This window comes from Monodon monoceros, unplaced genomic scaffold (genome assembly GCF_005190385.1).
Source record: "Monodon monoceros isolate NGI ecotype Baffin Bay Population unplaced genomic scaffold, NGI_Narwhal_1 Super_Scaffold_13, whole genome shotgun sequence".
Taxonomy (NCBI): Eukaryota; Metazoa; Chordata; class Mammalia; order Artiodactyla; family Monodontidae; genus Monodon; species Monodon monoceros.
Genome location: NW_021703769.1, coordinates 82,143,634 through 82,165,508, shown reverse-complemented (window position 1 = coordinate 82,165,508; position 21,875 = coordinate 82,143,634). Strand labels below are relative to the sequence as shown.

Below are 21,875 nucleotides of genomic sequence, written 5' to 3'. Positions count from 1 at the left end.
CGCCACCCACTCGCCGCGCCGCCCACTCACCGCGCGCGCCGGCCGCCGAGCCGCCGCCGGACACCGGGGCCGGGCCGGGGCCTGCGCGCCCCGCGCTACACAAAGTGACGGCCCCGGAGCTGCGCGGCGGCGGCGCGTGGGCACCGGAAGTGCCGCCACCGGGCTCCGCCCCGCCGGTGCCAACGGGGGGGCACTTCCGGTCACGCGGGGTCCAGCGCGGTCCCTGAGGGGGCGTGCGTGGGGGGAAAGAAAGCGTCCCTGGTGCGGGGGTGCCCTCGGACCTGGGTCGCCGCGCTCGTGTGCACTGCGTCCCGGGCCTTGGGGACCCTGGCGCGCCCTGCGCCGCCCCAGGGCCCGACCCCACCTCTGGGGACCCCGGCCCCGCCCTCCCCCTAGAGATGCCCGCGAGGTCCGCCCGCTCCCCAAAACCCTCCCGGCTTCCTCATGCAAACATGATTCAGGGGGCGCTACCGAGCGCCAGACTCGGCCAGGTCCACCCGGGCCTCGGGACCCTCCCCGGGCCCCACGACGGTGGAGGGAGGCGATGACCCCTATGAGGGCCCGCGTGCCCTCAGACCCGGGCAGGGGCGGGGGGCGATCCCTGCTGGTGATGGGCCCGCAGTACTGGAGCAGGTGGGCCGGACGTCTACAGCTCGTGCAGGGCCAACGCTGGGTAAACATGGGCGGGGGGAGAGGGGTTCCCAGAACGGACCAGGACATGGACTGAGGGGGCCGGTGGGCCAGGGTAGCTGGATGAATGCAATAAGGGCCTCAGATCTGGAGGCTTTACAGGTGATCCATGGGGAGCGCCTGCCTCTGGGAAGGGAAGCGTTCCCCCAGCAGGAGGCAGGAAGGACAGATGGCCGCCCGAGGAGGTGTGAGAAGGTGAGGTTGGTGGACTCAGGGGACGCCTGCAGCCCTCCCCAAACCTAACCGCCTCTGCCCCCCAGGGGCCGCAGCTGGGTTCTGCCGGTGAGCTCTTGCACCCACGGAGGTTGGGCCCTGCTGCTTCCCCAGCTCGTACCCCATGGGTACCATTATTCTTATATTTTCACTAGTGACCCCGCGCCTCAAGACAGGATCATAGTCCGACTGGGCTCGCGGAGGGGTCACACCTACCTGAAGTAACAGCTTCTCCTTCCCAGAACCTCAGCACCTGGCTGGGGAGCTGCTCAGGCCCACTGAGGACTCAAACCTGCCTGCAGCCCCCGTCCCAAGCCTTGCCTTCCCCAGCCCAGAGCACCTGCTGTGCGGCCTCCAGCTGAATCCAGCTCCTCACGCTTATTGTTTGGCTCCTGGTGTTTTAAAAATGTTTTAAAATGAATAACTAACACTTAAAAATTGAGGGTCTCTCATTAAAAGATGGACAAAGTCAGAAGTTCTGCCAATGTAGAGCCTGTGGTTTGCAGGGACCTGAGAAGGGACCAGCCCCTGTGGATGAGCCTCGGCTTTGAGGTGCTCCATGCCCACCATCCCCCCGACCCTTCTGTAGGCCCACTTCTACGTGGCACCCCCCTCTGGTCCTGTGGTCCTCTATGCTTTGGAACTCTGGACCCCGCCCCCACCCTTCACCCCAGGTGGTTCCAATGAGAAGATCCGAAGGTGAGGTAACTCACAAGAGCAGCAGAGGCCAGGTAAACGGGAGCAACAGGAATGGAGGCACCAGAGTCTGCCACCTGGACCTGAAGGGGTGGGGCAGGGAAGGATGCTCTTGGGCCTGCAGAGGGCTGGAGCCGTGGAGATGGCTCACCAGGTGGGAGCTGGGATTGACGTGAGACTCCGCCAGCCCTGTCCTCCCCTCTCCCACCCTGCCTGTGCTGCCCACTGGTCAAATCCACTCCTAATGTGGGGGGCAGGGGAGCCCAGGGGATGCAGTCAGAGTCGGGGCCCAGAGCCAGGTAGAAAACAAATGGGGGAGGGGGCAGGTAAAACAGAGAACCAACAGCTCATCCCTGCCTTAGAACCCTCCAGCTTGTCAGGCAGGGAGCCCACTGTGCCCCAGCATCTCCTCAGATGTCCTCTTGGCCTGTTCCCACCTGACCCCTAACCTAAGACCCGATTTCTTCCCCTTGTGTCTCTGCGGATTTTCACAGGCTTGGAGCCCACCAGACCCTGCCCGCTCAGCAGGCCCCGCCCTCCCTGTCCCTGACGGAGTCTCTGCCCTCAGCTGACCGCCATCCTCAAGAGGCTGAGCAGAGGCTGCTACCCTAGGCGCTCTGGTTTCCTTCCCTCTCTGAGGGGCTCCTCTCCAAGACCCCCCAGAGCCTCTCCTTCCTCCTGCCTTGTGACAGGCAGAGTCCCCAAAGCTCATCCTGTCCAGGACACTGAGTGATGTGACCACACAGCCCACTGTGTTCAGTGTGTCCCAGGTCAGAGGTCAACTTCCACCCCTCCCCTGCCCCACGTGCCTGCGACTACAGGAGCCGGGTGTGCCCAGGTAGCCCGCCCACTGCTTTGTGAGAATAAGACCTAAGCTGCTTGATACGGTCCTTAGTATCTGTGTTTATTTCAGAATCAAATAAATGTAATTCCCCACTCTTGTGACCCCACCTGACCCTGTTCCTTCCAGGCCTGTTCTCCACTGGGCCTGGACTGGATGCATGGGCCTTGCCAATGGCCTCGGGCTGGCTGAGCCTCTGCAGATGACCTGCCCCCCCCCCCCCCCCCCCCGGCCCCACGTCACGTTTGTGCCTACTCAGGGTAGTGCTAGGCTGTCCCAAATGGGCCACGCCTTGTCCTCTCATGACCCGAAGTCACCTGGCCTTGACCCTTTCAGCCACCTAAGTCCAGAGCTGCCAGGGGTCAGGGCTGGCTGCCCCCAGGTGCCTGTAGGCACAGACCATGGGGCAGGACCCCTGCCAAGAGGGCCTATCTTCACAGGGCTCCTGGACAGCAGAGACCCAGGTTCCAGCCTTGAAGCTCCTTCTCCCCTCCCCCCTTTAGTCCATCTCGCAGTGATGTTCCAGAAAGCACCACGTGACCCCGCTGCTTGGGTTTTATGAATCTCAACAAGTCCTGGCCACTGGCCCTCTCTGGCCACCCCTTCCTGTGGGTTCTCAGGTTCTCAACAGCATCCTTCACTCCCTCCGAGGCCAGCAGCCCTATCCCTGCTTTTCCTTCATTCTCAACGGGAATTCTTGATCTGGGTGTGTGTCCACATGTTTACACTCAGCCCATATGCGTTGCACACCCGATGAGCTTTGGACCCTGTGCTTACTCCAGTTGGTGGGGAGGGCGGGGGAGATGCGGGGCCCCGTGGCTCACCAGGCCCTAAGGATCGTGTGTAGAAACGTGTGAGAACCTGATGGGGGCAGAAGGCTGCAGGTTGAGGCGTGAAAGGGCATGGGAGAGAGAGGTTAGGAGGGGTGGGACCAGGAAGAGAAGTGTCGAGAAGGCCCGCAGGACTCACTGCGTTCCCAGGAGAACCTGGTGACCCAACTCGTGAGTCCAGACTCAGCCAAGGCCCCAGCGCCACCCACAGGGAGACCCACTTAGGGCCATCTGAATTTACCATGGGGTCTCTCAGAACTCAGATATACGATCCTGCCTGGCAGCGATAGAGAGCCCTTTGAAAACAATTATAAATGAAAACAAGGCATCAGTATTCCATGTTGCGGATGACTGGAAATGGAGTAGGGGTTTGATGCCATTTTTGGACATGATGGGCTAACTAGATGTGCCCCAGTCCTTCCAGTTGCCTGGCTCTGTGAGGGACAGCTGATGGACCAGAAACACAAGGACCATCAGAAGAAGGGACCCAGGCCTGCTCGAGACTTCTGCCAATATGAGGCTGCCTGGGGAGAAAGGGAGGGTGAGTGGGCCTGTATCTGGGCTGGTCCACCCTGCACCAGCTGCTTCTGAGCCAGAAGAAGAGACGAGAGGGGTGGTTGGCAGTGTGTCCCAGGGACAGGGCCCACCAGGGCCTGTAGCCCGAGAGAGCAGGAAGCAGCAAGAACAAGAAAAACAGAGACCCAAACTGGACGTTGTCGCTTGGCCTGGCCAGCACTAACCTGTTAGTCGGAGCTCTGGAAAGGGGGCTGGTGGAGGTGGGCTGGGCAGCGGGGAAGCAGCAGGGAGAAGGGCTGGCCTTAGCGTGAGCTCCTCCTGCGCCTGCCACCTGGGCTGGTCGGGGGTGAAGGGTGGACAGAGCAGTGAGGGGCACAGGGCCTCCATGCCCAGAGGAGGGCAAGTCCTGAGGTCCCAACTGTGAGAGCCATGGGCCAGGAGCTGAGGGGAGCTGCAGCGAGGAGGTCCCCACACCTTCATGAGACAGGTGGCATTTCTGCCATACCTGAAAGATGGCCAGAGACTGGGATGCAGTGGGGCAGGGGAGACCTGGCCTGAGCAAGAGCCTGTAGGTGAGGAGCTTGGGGCAAGTCTGGGGAGGGGGCGGGGCCATCCCATGGCTGCAGCCTCACATCCCAGTGGGGGCACCACAGCAGCAGGCAGCCAGCAATGGCATCAGGTAGGGGTGGGTTGTCACTTACCAAGATGGATGGGGGGGGTGGGAATAGCAGGGGTCCAGATGGGATGCAGGGTGCTGTCCAAAGGCTGTTGAGGTAACCCATGTGGACAATGACAAGGCTTCAAGGTAACAAAGTGTCTTAGTGCATTTGGGCTGCTATAACAAAGTTACCATAGACTGGGTGGCTTAAACATTTATTTCTCACAGTTCTGGAGGTTGGGAAGTCCAAGATCAAGGCACTGACGCAAGATCAAGAGCCCTCTTCCTGGTTCATAACTGGAGCATTCTCACTGAGTCCTCACACGGTGGAAAGGGTGAGGGATCTCTCTGGAGGTCCCTTTTCTAAGGGCACTAATATCCTTCATGAGGGCTGCACCCTCATGATCTAATCACATCCCACAGTCCGCCCGTCCTAATACCATCACGTTGGGGATTAGGCTTCAATGTGTGAATTTGAGGAGTGAGGGGAGCAGGAAGCAGACACAAACGTTCAGTCTGTAGCACAAGGTGACAGAGTTAAGCTGTGGAAATGGGAATTGCTGATGGGGGAAAACCTGATCACTTTGGGAACACACCTCCTGGTTCTGTGATCCTTGACACTATTGTGAAGAATTCTGCCCATTGTCCTTCTGGAGGGAGCCCCTCCCTGGCCCAGCCCCTCCCTCAGTTTAAATTGCCCCCTGCCCAGGGCCCCGAGTCCATCCTAGCCTCCCTCCCAGCAGTGCAGGGCAGGCTGGCAGGGAGTGATTGTGCCGGGTCTGGGGACAGGACAGGCAGGGGACTGCCAGAGGGCAGAAAGGAAGAGCAGACGGCTCCCTCCCATCCTGGGTGCAGAGAGAAATGACAAAAATGTCCACCAAACAGGGGCAGAGCTTCAAGTCCAGGCAGAAGGGAACAGGCAGGGGTGGGGTCTGGACTGCAGAGAGGTGAGGCATGAGCCGGGTGTGACAAAGACTCTCTCCCACACCAAACTTTTAGTCTGAGCCTCATCTCAGTTAGGCCTCCACTTTGGGGCTCCCATGTCTATCTTTGCATTGCCCAGTTTTAGCAGAAATCCTGTCAAGTCACTTTAGCCAGAATCCCCACCCTGGATATCTGATCAGAATCCTCACCCCCAGAATTCCCTAGGTGATGTTCTCTGGTTCCCTCTGACAGTGGCACTACTGCCCTCTCCCTACGCGGGGCATGTAGGGGCTGGCTGGGGACGTTGGTCAGGACTCCTCTGTGCCAGACTCTGCCAGCCCCCAGCAGGAGAACCCAGGAGGAGCCCAGGAGGACTACCTGCAGGTGGTGACAGCTGAGCATGTCCTAAGAGTCTAGTGGGAGGGAGCTTTGCCCAGCTGTGGGGGGCCAGCCTTTGAAGGCAGTGCACGCCTGTGGATGAGTCTGTGCAAAGGTGGGGACAGATCAAAGCCCATATGCCCCAAAAGAGACATCCTGGATCTCACAAATTCCAAGTGCACCTAGAGGCCTCGTACCTCTCACATCCCGTGTCCCTGCTGCAGAGCCACAGGAAGGCTGACACACAGAATGAACTTCATGGCAGTCACTGGATGGCTGACAGCCTCCTCACCACCAGCGTCCCCCGTGGAGGGCACAGCAGTAACTAGGCAGATGACACACCCCACTCCCGCCGCGAACTTGATTTCGTGGATACATTTTTATATGCATCCACTAAAAGGTTTATAGATCTATAAGAAAGGAAATTTTATTAATGCAAAAGCATCTGATTTATTTTTTGGAGACCATTCGATTTCTTACACCCTATTTCGATGTGTTTAAATTTACTTCTTGGGAATTCCCTGGTGGTCCAGGGGTTAGGACTCCGCACTTCCACTGCAGGGGGCATGGGTTGGATTCCTGGTCGGGGAACTAAGAGCCCCACAAACCGCACAGCGCAGCCAAAAATAAATAAATAAATAGGTAAAGTTACTTCTTTTCCAGGTGAATTTGGGAAACCAGTCAGGATTGGGTTCAGCACCGAGTAACAGGAAAGATCATCTAAGCAACAATCTATGCACACCAAGGATGTGATTGTCCTCAGGTCGGAGGAGGAGTGTGGTCCAGGGCTGGTCCAGCAGCTCCCCAAGGCTATGGACCACCTAACCCCACTCCCTTTCTCCCCTCCCCTCCCCCGAGTCAGCCACTCAGCAGCCTTGTAAGCCATGCTGCTGGGAGCGAGAGGCACAATTTATCGGTGAGCAGTTTAAATTGCGTTATTTAAATTTGGTTCCTGTTTATATACTTACTGCATCATTGTTTACTTATTCCTAAAACAGATAAATAACTTGGAAGTAGACTGGCAGAATAAATCAATTTATGGCTAGAGTTTTTAGTGTCTGGGAGAATGTGGTAGGAAAGAGCCTAGTAGATAAAAAGGTCCAGAGTCTGAAATGCCTTTTACTGAGGTAAGGAATTTAGATTTTTCTCCTGTAGGTCACGCGAGACAGAGATCATTTTAGGAGGTGCTGGGAAGGGACTTTCAGTAACGCTGAATTCCATTCGGAAGCAGTTGTTACCTTTACTCTTCTTCTTCTGATAACATCAGAGAGAAAGTCTCTGTTTGGGGCTCCCTGGTCTCTAACACCTTTCAGACATTTGCTCAGCTCCCATTTAAACAAAGATAATTTAACAACATCGTTTTGTTTCCATTGGTTTTTTTTTTTTTACAACTACCTTCTACTTATGTCAAGTGACACTGGTTTTCCATTTACGGTAAGTAAATTTAGCTTTTAGAATAAATTTAGCAGGACTTCCAGTTTCTGGTTCAATATTTAAGGAGCTTGGAAGTCACTAGTCCAATATCACAACAAGAAAACAAATGAAAATCAACAACTCATCCTAGATCCATCAGAGAATTGAAATCATGGGGCAAACCACTGCCCCCAGAATTGGAGAGACAGACAGCAGATACAGAGAATCACAGCTTCCTAGAGCAATAGCGCCGGCAGGAGCAGAAACTGCACTGGAGCCGGTGCTGGTGCAACAAGACTTAAACTGTAACAGACAAACTGTTAGGGCCTCAGTGCGGTAAGTCTGAGACTTAAAAATTCCAGAGGTTCCAGTCTTAGGAAGGCCTTGCACTTGTGTGAGTTTTACCTCCAGGAGGACCAAATGGAGAAGTGACATGAATGACTGGGATGTTATAAGGGAGAAGAAGTAGGAATTGGGAATACCCTGTTATAAGAGATATATATATATATCTCCCATGATATAGTATAGTGCACAGCCCCACTGAGCTCACAGCTGAACGCCAGTATCAACTACAAGTCTTGTGATGAGCACTTTTGGATGTCTCAGCCCCACAGAGCCCTCAGGTGATACAGCCCTGGCTAACATCACATGGGGCAGAAGGACCACCCAGCTGAGCCCAGGAAGCCTGCAGAACCATGAGAAATAATAAAAATCTGTTGTTTTAAGCCACTGTTTTGGGGTGGATTATTGCACAGCAATTGTTAACTGAAACAGAGGGCGTTAGGAGAAGCAGGGGTCATCTAGAGGGACTCCTGGGTTTGTGTCTCAATGTCTCCATGTGGACGGTGCTGCCAGCCACTGAAGGGAGAAATCAGGAAGTACAGGCTTGGCCAGGGATTGAGAGCTCTGTGGGGCCTGATTGAGCTTTAGATCTTTGGAATATCCAAGTCTGGGAGACCAATGAGTCCTAATGTTCAGGGCTTTGGGGAGATGCCTGGGTGGTGGCTGATGTCACAGGATGGATAAAATTACCTGGGAACCCTACCAGACCCTACCTGCAAGGGAGAATCCTAAGGGCATCGCTATGCCTTTCTACCATCTGGGGGCCTCACAAAGTCTTCATTTCTACAGTGTCTAAACTTTTAAATCTTGGAATAGTAGAAAGCCTTATCTCATAGAAAATCCAACCAGAGGAAAGAGTATGTGTTGGTCTCTTGCTTTCAGTGTAACAAACATATTCCAACTGTCTACTGTGTGCCAGGTTCATTCGCGCATATTATTTTAGCTGTTTGACACACAATAACCCAGAACAATAGACCCTCTCGCTCACATTTTAAAGGCAAGGAGAGTTGTCACGTAGTAACTGGTGGCTACAATTCCAATCCCCAAGTCCTCACTGGAGGACCGTCACTAGTTTCTGAAAGAGGAAAGGCTGACTCAAAGTCTGACTGTATCTTATTCCCTGGAGATTCTCTGTTTTACCAGAGACTTCTGGGCTTAGCCAGCCAGCCCCTTATATGGCACAAATACAGCCCAAGGGTCAGCCCAGAGAGATATTTACCTGAGTGCTAAGAAGCAGAATGACACCCTGCCCTACTGCCATTATTGTGACTAACACAACCCAAAGAGACAGGAAGGACTTCTCACCTGGTCCCTCTGTCTCACACTAGTGCCTAAAATAGGTAAAACCTTGAGTCCTAGCCTGACCCCCTCATAGAAACAACCTTCTCCCTACCTTTTGCAAACCCTTGCAGATATGATCATTATATGAACAATTGAGGCTAACTATAGTCAGTAATTTTGGGGGTTAAAAAATGTTTCCCACTGTATTTTTTTCACTTGATGAGCCAGCCTTGTAAGGTCTGGACTCCTTTACAGAATTCCCCAAGAAAGATTCCTTTTCTTAATGTTCTTGTCTCTATGTTTTCCTTTGATGTCTCCCAACACATATGAATTAGTCAGGTCTGGCTGGCTGCCAGCACAGAACGGCCAAGATGTGATATAAACCCAGAAAAGCAGAGTTCCTCTGCGACTTAGGGTCAGGGTCAGGGTCAGGGTCAGGGTTAGGGTTAGGGTTAGAGTCAGGGTCAGGGTTAGGGTCAGGGTCAGGGTCAGGGTCAGGGTTAGGGTTAGGATCAGGGTCAGGGTGAGGGTCAGGGTCAGGGTCAGGGCCAGGGTTAGGGTTAGGGTTAGGGTCAGGGTTAGGGTTAGGGTTAGGATCAGGGTCAGGGTCAGGGTTAGGGTCAGGGTTAGGGTTAGGGTTAGGGTCAGGGTCAGGGTCAGGGTCAGGGTTAGGGTTAGGGTTAGGGTTAGGGTCAGGGTTAGGGTCAGGGTTAGGGTTCAGGAGGGAAACTGGCAAGGTAGGGGAGGGTTAGGAGAGGGGAAGGTGGGGATCAGTGTTGGGCAGGAACCCCAGGGGCAGGGCCTGGATCATGGGCCTTCCAGGGTCCACACTTGGCTGGCTTCAGGACTCAGGAGTCATCCTGGGGACAGCAGGCACAGAGGGCAGGCCTAGGTAGTCTAAGATGCTATTGGAATGGAGAAGTCAAGTAGGGGTGGGAGAGATGCTGAGAAGTCCTGGGGAGAAGTCAGAGCCTTATCGGGAGTCTAGGGCAAGGGGATGGTAATTAAGGCAGGGGGCTAGGCAAGGCCACCTGGTGTAAGGCTGTGGACAGGGAAGGAGCAGACTCGGACAGACCCTGGAACCTGCCCACATTTAGCTGTGGAGCGGAGAACCCAGCATGGGAGTCGGAAGGAGAGTGTCCCCCAAGATTGTTCATGGCTGGGCTTCCTGGTGGAGTTTTGTCCATACAAATAAGGAGGCCTTCAATCTCAACCCTGCAGTCACCTTCAAGGATGCTGCTGGAAATCCATGGGTTCTGGGAGAGAAGATGGGGAGAGGACACCTGTGCAAACTCCCAGGACTGGAGGAAGAGGCTCTGCCAGTGGAGACTCAGGGTTCTCTCCAGGTGGCCTTCCAAGGGAGCCGGGATGCACTGCAGAACTTTTGTGAATTTCCCATCTCAGCATCACACATCTCCTCCCAGTGATAAATGGAAATGCCACGTCCTGAAGATGATTGCTTAGATGTGAGATATAGATATATACATATATCCATCCATCCATACATATATATATGTATTTTACTGTTGGGAATTATATTGTTATATTGTTGGGAATTAATATCAGATGTGTGCTCTCTATGTTTAAGTGTGACTGGTTGGTTTTTTCCTGTGAAGCCCATCAGAGATCCGTGGTTCAACAGGGAATTCTTACAGCGTAAGGGAGAGGATGTGATGAAAATGGATCACAGCGCAATCACTAACATGGCCTCCGATGTGTGTGAAACCAAAACCACAAACCATACTTAACCAGCAAACACACCAGTCCACCTACAGTGGTGCAACTACTCCCGTGCAACCAAAGCACACCAACTCTTTCCCCCAGAGGACACAAAGTCCCTTTATCCATCTTTGGGTGCCGTCATTTCCCTTCTACCTTTAATTCTCTGTAACTTAAATACTGAGCTATAAAATTAACTACTATGACTGTGTTTTACATGAGACGGTAGAGAAATGGGAGAAGGAAAGGGAGACAATGGTCAATATGTAAATGAACAGATTCACATCAAAATAAGGGCAGAACACTGAGAACTATTACAGCCCTGGTTTCTGCAGCAGGTCACATGGTTGTAACTGTATTTAGAACTGCTTTCTTGCACACCCAGTGTGTGTTCTCTTTGCCCCCAGCAGGCCCCCGAGTGTGGCCTCCTTAACCAGAGACAGAAAAGGGGATTCTGGGAAACGTGGTTGGCTCAGCCCAGCTGACACACAGAGCTGCCCCACTGGCCTTCCATCTGTACTGGTGAAACCCAGTTCCCGTTTTACATACATCTGTTTAAGAACAAAATCAGCCATTTAAGACAAATATTAAGACAATGGTAGTAAAGGTGAATATAATAGATACAATATGCCAGTGTCCAAGGTATGGGAAACACTGATCCATAGGATTAAATATAAGCTTCTCGGCTTGAAAATCATGTGATTCCACAAACTGTAGCCCCTGCCCAGCCCACCCCTCAGCCCAACACCTGTCTCCCATAGCACCTCTGCCTGGCCCTCGGGAAACCCTTGGAGTTGCTAATTCCTAACCACATCCAGAGCTTCTCCAGCTCTGATCCTTCACACACAGCATGACTTCTGCCTGGCTGCTTCCCACACCACAGCCAGCCCCGCAGTCCCTCCAGTCCTCACCTTGCAAACACCTCCTGGGACTTCCCTGGCGGCAGCAGTTAAGACTCCAAGCTTCCACTGCAGGGGGCGTGGAATTGGTCGGGGAACTAAGATCCCACATGCTGCACGGCCAAAAAAAACCAAAAAGACACCTTCTGACCCAGGAAGACTTCTCCCGTGAGGCCACTTGGGTCCCCGTGGCAGAGCTCGTGGCTCTGTCCCCGCGGCCCATCCCATTGTGTCTCCCTCTCCCCCGGGTTCTGAGCTCTTCAGCGATGCCTGTCAACCCCTGCCGCCGGAACAACCTTCGCCCGCCCACCAGCTTCGCCTCCCCTCCTGTTCTGGCCCCTGTCTGAGGGTTCCCAGGACCAGACCATGGAAGACCATTTGCGCACCAGTAACCACTCAAGGAAATGCGTACCAGTAACCACTCAAGGAAATGCAGCCAGGGGAAGCTGGTGAGAGAGGGGGACGCAGCATAGGAAAGGGGACTGAGGGGGAGGGAGGGCTCAGGCACAGCCACACAGAGGGAAGGAAGCTTCCATGGCATCCCAGGGCTCCTAAGGAGGAGAAGTGGTGCAGAAGCCTTGTCCTCGCCTGAGGAGGGAGCTGGGCTTTCACACTCCCACACCCCTCAGGGTTAGGAGCCCCGTCCCCTTCCCCTGCGGGTGCTGCTGTGGGAAGCTAGGCGGGGCGGGGTGGGGGGACCGTACGTCTGTAAGGACTCGTCCAAGGAGAGGTGGGCGGAGAATCTGTCCCGAGCCCTCCTTAACCCGCACAGATCCACTCGCGTCCCATATGAATTCCACTCTGGGTGCAGAACGCTGACTGGAGAAGGGCTGGTGGGGTCACGTACAGCCCCTGAGGCCCCGGCTGACGCTTCTCATCTTCCCCATCCTTGGCTTTAGCATCTCTGCTGGTCTAGGTGGCTTGTCTGATGGGGTTACTCAGACCTTTACCCCCAAGGAGCCAGAGCCCCTGCTTGAAAGATCTGGATACCCTTGTCCCCTCAGTGAATGGTTGCTCAGGGAAACGGACCCAGGTCTATTTGGGGGAAGGACCAAGGAAACACTATACGAATACTGGGAACTGTCACATCGTAAAGTCCTTGCCCAGGGGACCGGCTTCTCCTGCGATCAGCGGGCTCTGGCTCAGAACTGGCTCAGATCTAGGAACTGGGAAAGAGACTGTGACTTTCCACTGGGGAAGATGACATTGGTCTTCAAGGTCACCACTTTTCTTTTCTTTTTTTTTTAATATAAGTCAAGCAATAGCCTAGTTGGCTGTTCACCCATCTTGTCCCTGGGAACACCATTGTCTGCTACCCATCACCATGGATCCCTTCAGGCCTGGACGCCACCCCCAGCTTACTGCCCATTTCAGTAACTATGTCTGTCTCGTCCTGGGAGTTCAGCATTACATCTGGCCGCTGCTACTCCAAAGATGCTGCCACCCTGTTGACACGAGAGAGTCCAGTTCCGTGAAGGCACTTCTAATGTCAGCCCAGGTCTACAGACAGCAGCTCCTGCTGAGCTCCTGAATGAAGCCAGTGCCTTCTCACCTGCACACTGCTTATCTCCTCGGGGAGGGAAGGTCCTCTGGGCTCTCCCACAGCATAGCCAACAATGGGTTCTTTGGAATAAAACATCTATTTTCTCCAGACTTCTGATACTTTGACTCAACACTCTGCCCAGGCAGTCCTGGCAACCCCAGCTCACTCGATGTGGACCATTGTCACGTCCAAGCTTCCAGCGGTCGTCTCGGCAGAGCAGTAGGACCAGCTCCAGGTGCCCTTGCCAGGGCGCTACCCAGGGGGACACAGAGGTGTGTCTCAACCTCCAGGCTAATATGCCACCCACTCCCAGCCCCTCAACCCCCAGATCCACTCCTAGGTGTGCTTCCCTTGTTCCCGCTGGTAGGTATTAGCCAGGACTTGCAGGTCCTTTGGTGAATAATCCCTTCCCTCCCTTGGCGGAGCCAGCGCTGCCCCAGCCAGGCCGTGCCGGGCCTAGAACCTCATCATAGGAGGGCAAGTATTGTCTTGAAAGACGTCTGCCTCAACCAGACCTCTTCATGGTCTCTGGACAAGGTAAGAGGCACAGCTGGTGTTTCTAGCAAGGGAAATCGGGTCACACCTGCTGCCCAGAGTTGAGGGGAATGTGGGGGCTTGGTGTTCTCAAGGACGTTGCCCAGATACCCCGGTCCAAGCCATAAGTTTCGCTACTCTTGCATTACGCCCTGTGCCTAGTCCTTGGCAGTCGACGCTTGGCAGAAAGAACCGAGTCCCTTTAAATACTGCATGGAGGCTTCTGACGGTCTCTCTGTGTCTTCAGTTGATAACTGTGGTCCCGAGCCTCTCTTTTACCCTCATCGTGGCTTTAATGGTGCTCAGCGAAACCAACCCGTTCCACAGTACCTATAATAACCGTTTCTCACATCTCTGAAGTGCTCAAGATACCGCATGAGCTGGGGCATCCCCTCTCACCTGGTATCCTGTCCTGTCCATCAGTATAGTGGCCAGGGGTCACCACCCACAAGGGGGCCCCTGTTGCTACAATGGGCGAGTGGTCCAAGCCCAGGGTCCCCACTTTAGACTCCACTTGCTAAGACCGCTGTCAACACCGTCAGTCTTAAGGTGGGCTCCCCAGGAGCAGACCTCGAAACAAGGGTCTACGTGTGCGTGATTTATTAAGGCCATGGAGACGCCAAAACTGGCTTCCTCCAGCGTCCACTGTCTGGTCCTCACCCCTCCCAGGAGGGTTTTACTGAATGAGCCCATCCCCCACCAAGGATCTCAGGCTACAAGGATGGCTCTAGGGTGAGGGGCACTGGGCACGGGCCTGAATACTAAGTCTCTTGTTTCTAGAGCGACCAGGAAAATGTGCCAGAGAAATGAAGCTCCATGAAACCCAGAGGTGAAAACACAGGCAGGACAATGTATTTCCTCATTTTATTTTTCGTTGTTTGTTTCTCACTTACCAACACATCTGTAAAACGTAGCAGGCTCTGTTAGTAAAGGAGAAGCAGGGAGGACAGCAGGGCAGAATCTAAGGAGCCAAATGGGGGAGTCGAGAGCAGGAAGGGCTTGGGGGCCTGAGGTGGCGGGTGCCCCCCCCGCCCCTGGCATCATCCTGCCTTCCCACAAGGCATCATGTTGCTGCTGCTTTCACTGAGCCTCAGATGCTTACAAAACTGTCATAAAGAGCATTTCTGTTGCCTCCAATCCCTGTCCCTGACATTCTCCCTCTGACTCCCGGCGATGAGGCAGGGTCTACTCAGGCCAGCCCTCTGCACAGCCTGGCCCGGGAGAACCTGCCCCTGCGTCTCAAGGCCCCGACCCCATAGCCTCAGTCCCTGGACGGGCATCTGAGAAGGGAGGCTAGGGTGGGGCTACCCGGAGTTCTTTGGGAAGGATGGAGGGACCACCCCTTAGGACCTTGGACAGCACTCCCAGAATGCCCTCTGCTTCAGCCCCAGGCTTTTCTATTCAAGAGGCATTAGGGAGCGGCTGTGGGCATGGGAACACGGCAGCAAAGAGGCCTAGAGCCGGCCTGAGGCTTGCCTGGGTGGCCCTGGAGGGAAGGTTTCACCTTCACCCAGAGTGGACTTCCTGGCGTTTGCACATTGACCCAGCAGACACTCGGACCCTGTGTTTATGAACACAAACATTTTAATCAGGATTTTATCCACCCTGATGAATTTTCATTCTAGGAAGTATTTTCAAGGCAAATGCCATTGAGGACAATTTAATGCCTTGATCAGTTTTCTACGAAGTGCAGATACATTTCCTTTTTTTCCCATGAAATAATTTTCACCAGGACCAAATCCTTTTCACGTGCGTTGTACCACGTATATCGGACTCCCTGGTTAGTGTTCGAGCTCTGTCGAATGTCACCCACTGTCTCGTCTTGTCATTGGAATTTCTCCCCTGCGGCTCTCACCTCCAGTAAGTCCAATTTTCCCAGGGAGGCTTCCCTGACCGACTTCTCACCCGTCGGTACCCGATGCCGAATCTGAACCGTGTGCTGTTTGTACTGATGTGCAACATCCGTGCTGTTTTAGCCTCGTCGACTTCCTCCTGTGGAGTGTTTCTGAGGGTGAACCCGTCCGACCACTCGGTTGACCCGGAAGAAGGATGGTAGCCTTTCCCCGGCGATATTCCAGGACGTCCCGAGACCCCGGAACTGGGTCAAGACGTCCTAGCGGGCGCTGAGCTTCCTGGGTGGGGGGCAGGGAGAGCGGCGCCCTCCCCGACCTCGGCCCCCGCCCGGGGTCACGGTGCCTTGTCCGCAGCCTGCTCGGCGCGCGGGGCCCCGCCGGCGGCCGCGCGCGCGCCGCGGAGCAGACCCAGGCCCCGGGAGCGGCCGGCGCCGTGCAGCTGGCGCTCGTGGCGGCGGATCTGCACCTTGTGGCGGAAGCGCTCGCCGCAGTCCTCGCACACGTAAGGCCGCTCGCCCGAGTGCGTGCGGCGGTGGCGCAGCAGGTTGGACGAGACGCTGAAGCGCTTGCCGCAGTCGCCGCAGGCGTAGGGCCGCTCGCCCGTGTGCGTGCGCTGGTGCTGCACGAGCGCCGAGCTCTCGCTGAAGCGCTTGGCGCAGTACGGGCACGCGTAGGGCTTCTCGCCCGTGTGGATGCGCTGGTGCGTCACCAGATTCGAGTGCTGCGAGAAGCTCTTGCCGCACTCGCCGCAGCGGTGGGGCCGCTCGCCCGTGTGCGTGGCCTGGTGCCGCACGAGGTCCGTGCTGCGGCTGAAGCCCTTGCCGCACTCCCCGCAGATGGTCGGCCGGTCCCGGGCGCGCCGCCGCCGCCGCTGCCGGGCCGGCGTCAGGGCCGCGCTGCCCGCCGGGCCCGGGATGGCCACCACCGAGGGCGCCGACACGGCCGGCAGCACCATGAGCTCCTGCAGCACCACGTAGCCCGGGGGCGCCACCACGACCGCGGCGGGCGTCCCCGGGACGGCGGCACCGCCGCCCCCCGCGGCGGGCACCAGCTCCAGCTGCAGCTCCGGCGGCACGGAGGTCAGCTCCAGCTGCAGCTCCGGCGGCTGGGCCGCCAGCTCCACCGGGGTCAGCTCCAGCTGCACCTCCTGCTGCTCCTCCAGCTGCTGCTGCTGCTCCAGCTGCTTCTCCAGCTGCTGCAGTTGCTCCTGCAGTTTGAGCTGCAGCTGCCGCTGCTCCTGCTGCCGCTCCAGCTCCTGCCGCTGCCGCTCCAGCTCCTGCTCCGACCCCAAGTCCACCGGCATGAGCTCCAGCTCCACCTCTTCCTCCTCCTCCTCTGGCTCCAGCGGCCGGGGCTGCAGCTGCTGCTGTTGCAACTGTTCTTGCTGCTGCTGCAACAGCTGCTGCTGCTGTAACTGTTGCTGCTGCAACAGCCGCTGCTGCAACTGTTCCTGCTGCTGCTGCAACAGCTGCAACTGCTCCTGCTGCTGCTGCAACAGCCGCTGCTGCAACTGCTCCTGCTGCTGCTGCAACAGCCGCTGCTGCTGTAACTGCTGCTGCTGCAGCTGCTGCAACTGCTCCTGCTGCTGCCGCTGTAACTGCTGCTGCTGCAGCTGCTGCTGCTGCTGTAACTGTTGCTGCTGCAGCTGTAACTGTTCCTGCTGCAGCTGTAACTGTTCCTGCTGCGGCTGTAACTGTTCCTGCTGCGGCTGTAACTGTTGCTGCTGCGGCTGTAACTGTTCCTGCTGTGGCTGTAACTGTTCCTGCTGCGGCTGTAACTGTTGCTGCTGCTGTAACTGTTGCTGCGGCTGTAACTGTTCCTGCTGCGGCTGTAACTGTTGCTGCTGCTGTAACTGTTGCTGCGGCTGTAACTGTTCCTGCTGCAGCTGTAACTGTTCCTGCTGCGGTTGTAACTGTTGCTGCTGCTGCTGTAACTGTTGCTGCGGCTGTAACTGTTCCTGCTGCGGCTGTAACTGTTCCTGCTGCGGCTGTAACTGTTGCTGCGGCTGTAACTGTTGCTGCTGCGGCTGTAACTGTTGCTGCGGCTGTAACTGTTGTTGCTGCGCCTGTAACTGTTGCTGCTGCGGCTGTAACTGTTGTTGCTGTGGCTGTGACTGTTCCTGCTGCTGCGGCTGTGACTGTTCCTGCTGTAACTGCTGCTGTGGTGGCAACTGCTGTGATTGTAGCTGTGACAGCTGCTGTTCCCGCGCTTGCCGCTCCTGTGGTTGTTCCTGCTGTTGCAGCCGCTGCGGCTGTGGTTTCTGCTGCTCATAGCGCACAGATTGGGGATTTTCCTGTAGTTCCTGCCGCTGCCGAGGCAGCTGCTGCTGCCCATCTTGCTGCTGCTGGAGCTGTTCCTGCTGTTGCTGTGACAGCTGGTGCTCTTGCATGTGCTGCTCCTGTGACTGCTTCTGCTGTTGCATCAGCTGCAGCTGTGGTTTCAGGGGCTCCTGTCGCACAGGTTGGGGGTTTTCCGGCTGTGGTCGAGGCAGCCGCTCTTGCCTGCCCTGCTGCTGCTGTTGCCGCTGCGAGTTTGGCTGAGGTCCTGACCCTTCGTCTCGTGGCTGCAGCTGCTGCAGCTGCTCCTGCTGTGGCTGCTGCTGCAGCTCTGGCTGCTGTTCTAACTGTCGGGGTTGCAACTCCTGCTGTTCTGGCGGGGCTCCCTCAGCGGTTGCACCGGCCCCCCTCGGGGCTGAGACTGCTGGCCGCGGTGGGCTACTGCTCCTCTCCTGAGCCTCTTCCTCCTCCTGACTCTCACTCCCACCGCTGCCACCTGTAGCGGAAATGGCAGGAAGCCAGGAGAGAAAGATCTACAGGCAGCTCTCCGATCCAGACTCCCAGGATCTCCCCCCTTATTCTGCCCCATGTATAGTCACTGTACCATACACTCCTGAGCCCTCAGAAGGGACCCCAAAACACTGGACCAAGTGACAATGGCGGTATGGTAGAAACGGAAACGCCCAGAGGTGTGGAGTTGGCTTGGAAATGTGCCCCAGGGACAGCTGGTCACATCACTCTGGACCCCAGCCCCCTGACCTCTCCTCTGGGCCTTCTGCCACACAGGCTCCATGCCTTAGACCTTGGCAGTGACACCGTGGGTGCCTGTGGCTCCCCAGCACCACTCCCTGAGAAGTCCTTTGGGCTTAGCTGCCATCCAGTAGGAAACAGTGAACCAGCCATTCCCACGGCTAAACCACAAGCCCATGCTGAACTCAGACCTCAGTTAAGGTCACACCTTAAATTAATGGAACTCACCTTCTCTGTACATAATAAAGAATTTCTGTAAGGCTGCCTGGAAGTGTTTCTGCGGCAGTTTCTAAAAGTCACCAAAGTGTCAGGGAGAACACGAGGTTTCCAGGTCAGAAGTCCTCAGTTCAGAAAAACTCTACCAGTGAGCAGCTGTCTAACCTCCTGCAGGTTCAGGGCCCTCCTTGTCTGTAACATAGCTTAGTGACACCCACACCAACAGATTAATGAGTGAAGCAGGAAGAGCCCTGACCTTACCCCTAGCAGGTGCTTGAAAAATCCCTCTCCCTGTGGGTTTGGAATGGGTTTGAAAACTAACAAACAGTTTGGAAATACTGAGGATATAACTAGCTCCATCTGAAATAGTCCTTAGGCTGGAAGTGTTTTAGATTGTTATTCTGGGATGGAAAGGACCAACTCACAGCCCCAAGTCAACATGGCAACTGGCCAATTATTTAACCTCTGGGAACCTAAATTTCCCCATCTGCTAAAGGAGACAAATCCCTTTCAGGGAAATCGTGAAAATTAGAGGGGATAAATGAGCAGCCCCAGCACGGTACAGGACGTAGTGTAAGCTCAGCTAAACAGGACTCATTCCGTTGCTGTTTCACAAAACCCACACGCAGTCTCTCACTTTGAGATCATCTTTTCAATTTTGTAATGGAAAGTAGAGGTCTGATTTTGTAAATTTTGCTTTCTGGCTACTTTTCCAGGAATATATTGAATTAATAAAGCCAAGGGATATCTACATGTAAATAATTCCCTTTTAGGAAACTATTTCCAATAACCTTTGCTTAGACTAATGGATCAGTGAATGCATTTTTCCTATACACTCACAAGGGAGGGAAGACAGCCATGAAAACCTGTTTTCTCGGCAAATCGAAGGTCACATGGACACTCCCTTCTCCCACCACCTCTGGGGGCAGCAGCGACACAGCACGCCTCTGTGTGGGTCCTCTCATTTCTAGGACAGTGCTTGGCCATATGGCCACCCCGGACTTCTTATGGCATTTTAAACATTGTTAACAACAATGCTGTAGTAATAAGCCAAAAGAGTCCTGGGAATTCCCTGGCGGTCCAGAGGTTAGGACTCGGAGCTTTCACTGCTGAGGGTGTGGGTTCAATCCCTGGCCAGGGAACTGAGATCTTGCAAGCTGCGCAGCACGGGCAAAAAAAAAAAAAAGCCAAAAGAGTCCTAGTTAAGTCCACACATCCCCATCCAACCCCTCCAGCTCCCTTGGTCCTTTTCATGCTCTGTTCAACCCTGCCCCAGCCCCTCACTCAGCACCCTCGAAGCCCAGAGTGGGGAGTTGAGTCCCACGAGTGTGGCCACCATGGAAAGATTCGCCCAGAGCAGGTCCCAGAGAGAGACGGGGTCTTGGAAGGTTCTGCAGGGCCACAGTTGCCTCTGGGCACGAGGGGAGAGAAAGCTGGATGGAAGCAGAGGTCAAGGAAAAGTGGACGAGATCAGAGGCCAAAGAAAAGCCACGTGGCCAATGACAAGAAGGCGCCTCTGCCGCTGAATTCAATCTGGGACCTTGAGTCTGGAGCCAGGGACAAGTGGGAGGAAAATGGAGGCTGTGTGAGCCCTGGGGAAACAGCAGAGGGTCCCAGCCAGCACTTATCCAGGTCCGGGGCAGGGGCTGAGAACGTCTGCACTGCCAGGCAGCCCTCACCAGCAAGACTGCAGCCTGAGCCACCTGCTCTCTCGATGTGAGCCTGCCGACGTGAGTGGGTGCAGTCTGCCCTCCACACCCCGAAACTGCCAGGTGGGTGCCCCTCCAGACAGCAGGCCGCCCGCCACCATTCAGGGCTCCCTCCCAGCTGTGGCAGGCCGGGGTTCTGTCAAAGGATCCTCGCTGGGGACCTGAGGACCATCTCCTGGTTTAGGACATCAGAGGCCCCCCCCCCACCAGCCCCTCACCTGAGAGGGTGTCAGGCCTTGAGCCCCCATCTTCAAGACACCGAAGCTCCAGCACGAAGGTCTTGGTTGCCGGCCCTACCTCCATCCTGGCAGTCAGACGGAGACCCCAGGGAGCCAGCTGTGCTGAGGAAGGAAGGAAGCTGTTCAGATGCGTAGGAGTGCTGTGAGCCCTGGGCCCAGGGGCACCAACTCCCTTGACGACCCCCAGAGCTGGCAGCTCACCCCTGCTGCAAAGGAGGACCGTGTGGTCCACAGTCAGGAAAGGGATGAGCAGGGGTGGCCTAGAGGCTTGGATCCCCAGCCCGTTCGCCTGCACAAGGAGTCCTGCCTCTCCAGACTTTGTGCAGGGCCCTTATTCAGCCCCACAGCTGGGGCAGCCCATGCAGCTGCGCGTCACTGAGGGACGATACTAAGGTGGCTAGCTGCACTCCCAGAAGGGACATTTGGGGAAGTCTGCAGAAAAAAGAGAGACTTGTCCATCTCACACTCCCCTAGCCCCCTTCCAAGTAGTGACAAATCTGTTCAATTCCTTGGCCTCCTGCCTCCCAGGTTGCTGGGGGGTTCACCCCACCTTCCCAGGCCGCCAGCAGACCAGCGGTTCCAGGCCATATGGGTCGGTCCAGGTGCCACCTCAGCTCCCAGGAAGGCAGGTTTCCAGGGTACCACGACCCACGGAACTGGCGGGCTGCCTGTCTGGCCCTGTGCCCAGGCAGTCCTGAGGTCTGGAGAGCTCCCCGCCTCTCTCCTGCGTCCACCTTGGCCCCTGCAGAGGTGTGCCCATGTCCAGTCCTCCCTCCCCCCCTAACAGGGTGACTCCAGGTCTCCCTAGCCCTGCAGAATCCAGTCCAAAGCCTCTTCAGAGAAGCGTCCCTAGGTTCACCCTGCTGTCCTACCCACTGGGCCTCACCTGGTACAGCATTTCCTGCTCCTCACGCAGCCTCTGCACTAGGGGAGGTGTGGTCAGCAGGGGCTGGAAGGTGAAGGCCAAAGCGTTCAGCCAGCACCTTCCTGAGGAGCCTCCATCCAGAAAGAGCCGGGGAGGCGCCAGGCCACCCGGGGGCCTTTCTGGGCACTCAGGAGGGTCGGCCGCGGTCTGGCTTGCCGAGGTCGCGCTGGGCCAAAAGAAGCGGGCAGAGCGGAGTTCAAGAGCAGAAGTTGGTGTCGGCTCCCTGGGGTGGGGGCTGGAGGAGGCCGAGCCCCCAACCAGCGCGGGGCTCAGGGCCGGCCGTGCGGGACCATCGCGGGCGCCGAGGTCTACGGGGCGTACCCGAGGGCGGCCCCGGTGGACGACCCAGCCCGAGGTCGGCGGGGCCGGGTGCCACCGGTGTCTTTTCAGCCCGGGGCAGCGCGGACCCGGCCGGGGTCCGCCGGCCGCC

General features: G+C 56.2%; 2 protein-coding genes across 3 annotated transcripts in view; both read right to left on the bottom strand.

Moving 5' to 3' along the window:
• The window catches only part of ZNF316 (zinc finger protein 316), a 17,530-nt gene extending 17,394 nt beyond the window's left edge, over positions 1 to 136 (bottom strand). Inside the window, exon 1 of the mRNA XM_029219531.1 lies at positions 31 to 136. The gene's annotated coding sequence lies outside the window, so the exon portion shown is untranslated. The remainder of the gene's footprint in view (positions 1 to 30) is intronic.
• Positions 137 to 14,339: 14,203 nt separating this feature from the next.
• On the bottom strand, positions 14,340 to 21,860 carry ZNF853 (zinc finger protein 853). 2 transcript variants are annotated; one of them, XM_029219540.1, is made up of 3 exons: positions 21,407 to 21,860; positions 20,500 to 20,622; positions 14,340 to 18,102 (listed from the first exon to the last, which is right to left on the bottom strand). In XM_029219540.1, the coding sequence occupies exons 2-3, from the start codon at positions 20,582 to 20,584 to the stop codon at positions 15,665 to 15,667; spliced, it is 2,523 nt and encodes an 840-aa protein (XP_029075373.1). In that variant the 5' UTR covers positions 20,585 to 20,622; positions 21,407 to 21,860; the 3' UTR covers positions 14,340 to 15,664. The 2 variants fall into 2 exon arrangements, with proteins under 2 accessions (XP_029075373.1, XP_029075371.1); XM_029219538.1 differs by having other exon boundaries at positions 20,500 to 20,617.
• Positions 21,861 to 21,875: the final 15 nt, after the last annotated feature.

Coding starts and splice junctions, on each gene's coding strand:
- ZNF853 (XM_029219538.1), bottom strand. Junction 18,103..20,499: donor AAGGCCTGACACCCTCTCAG/GTGAGGGGCTGG, acceptor TTTCCGCTACAG/GTGGCAGCGGTGGGAGTGAG.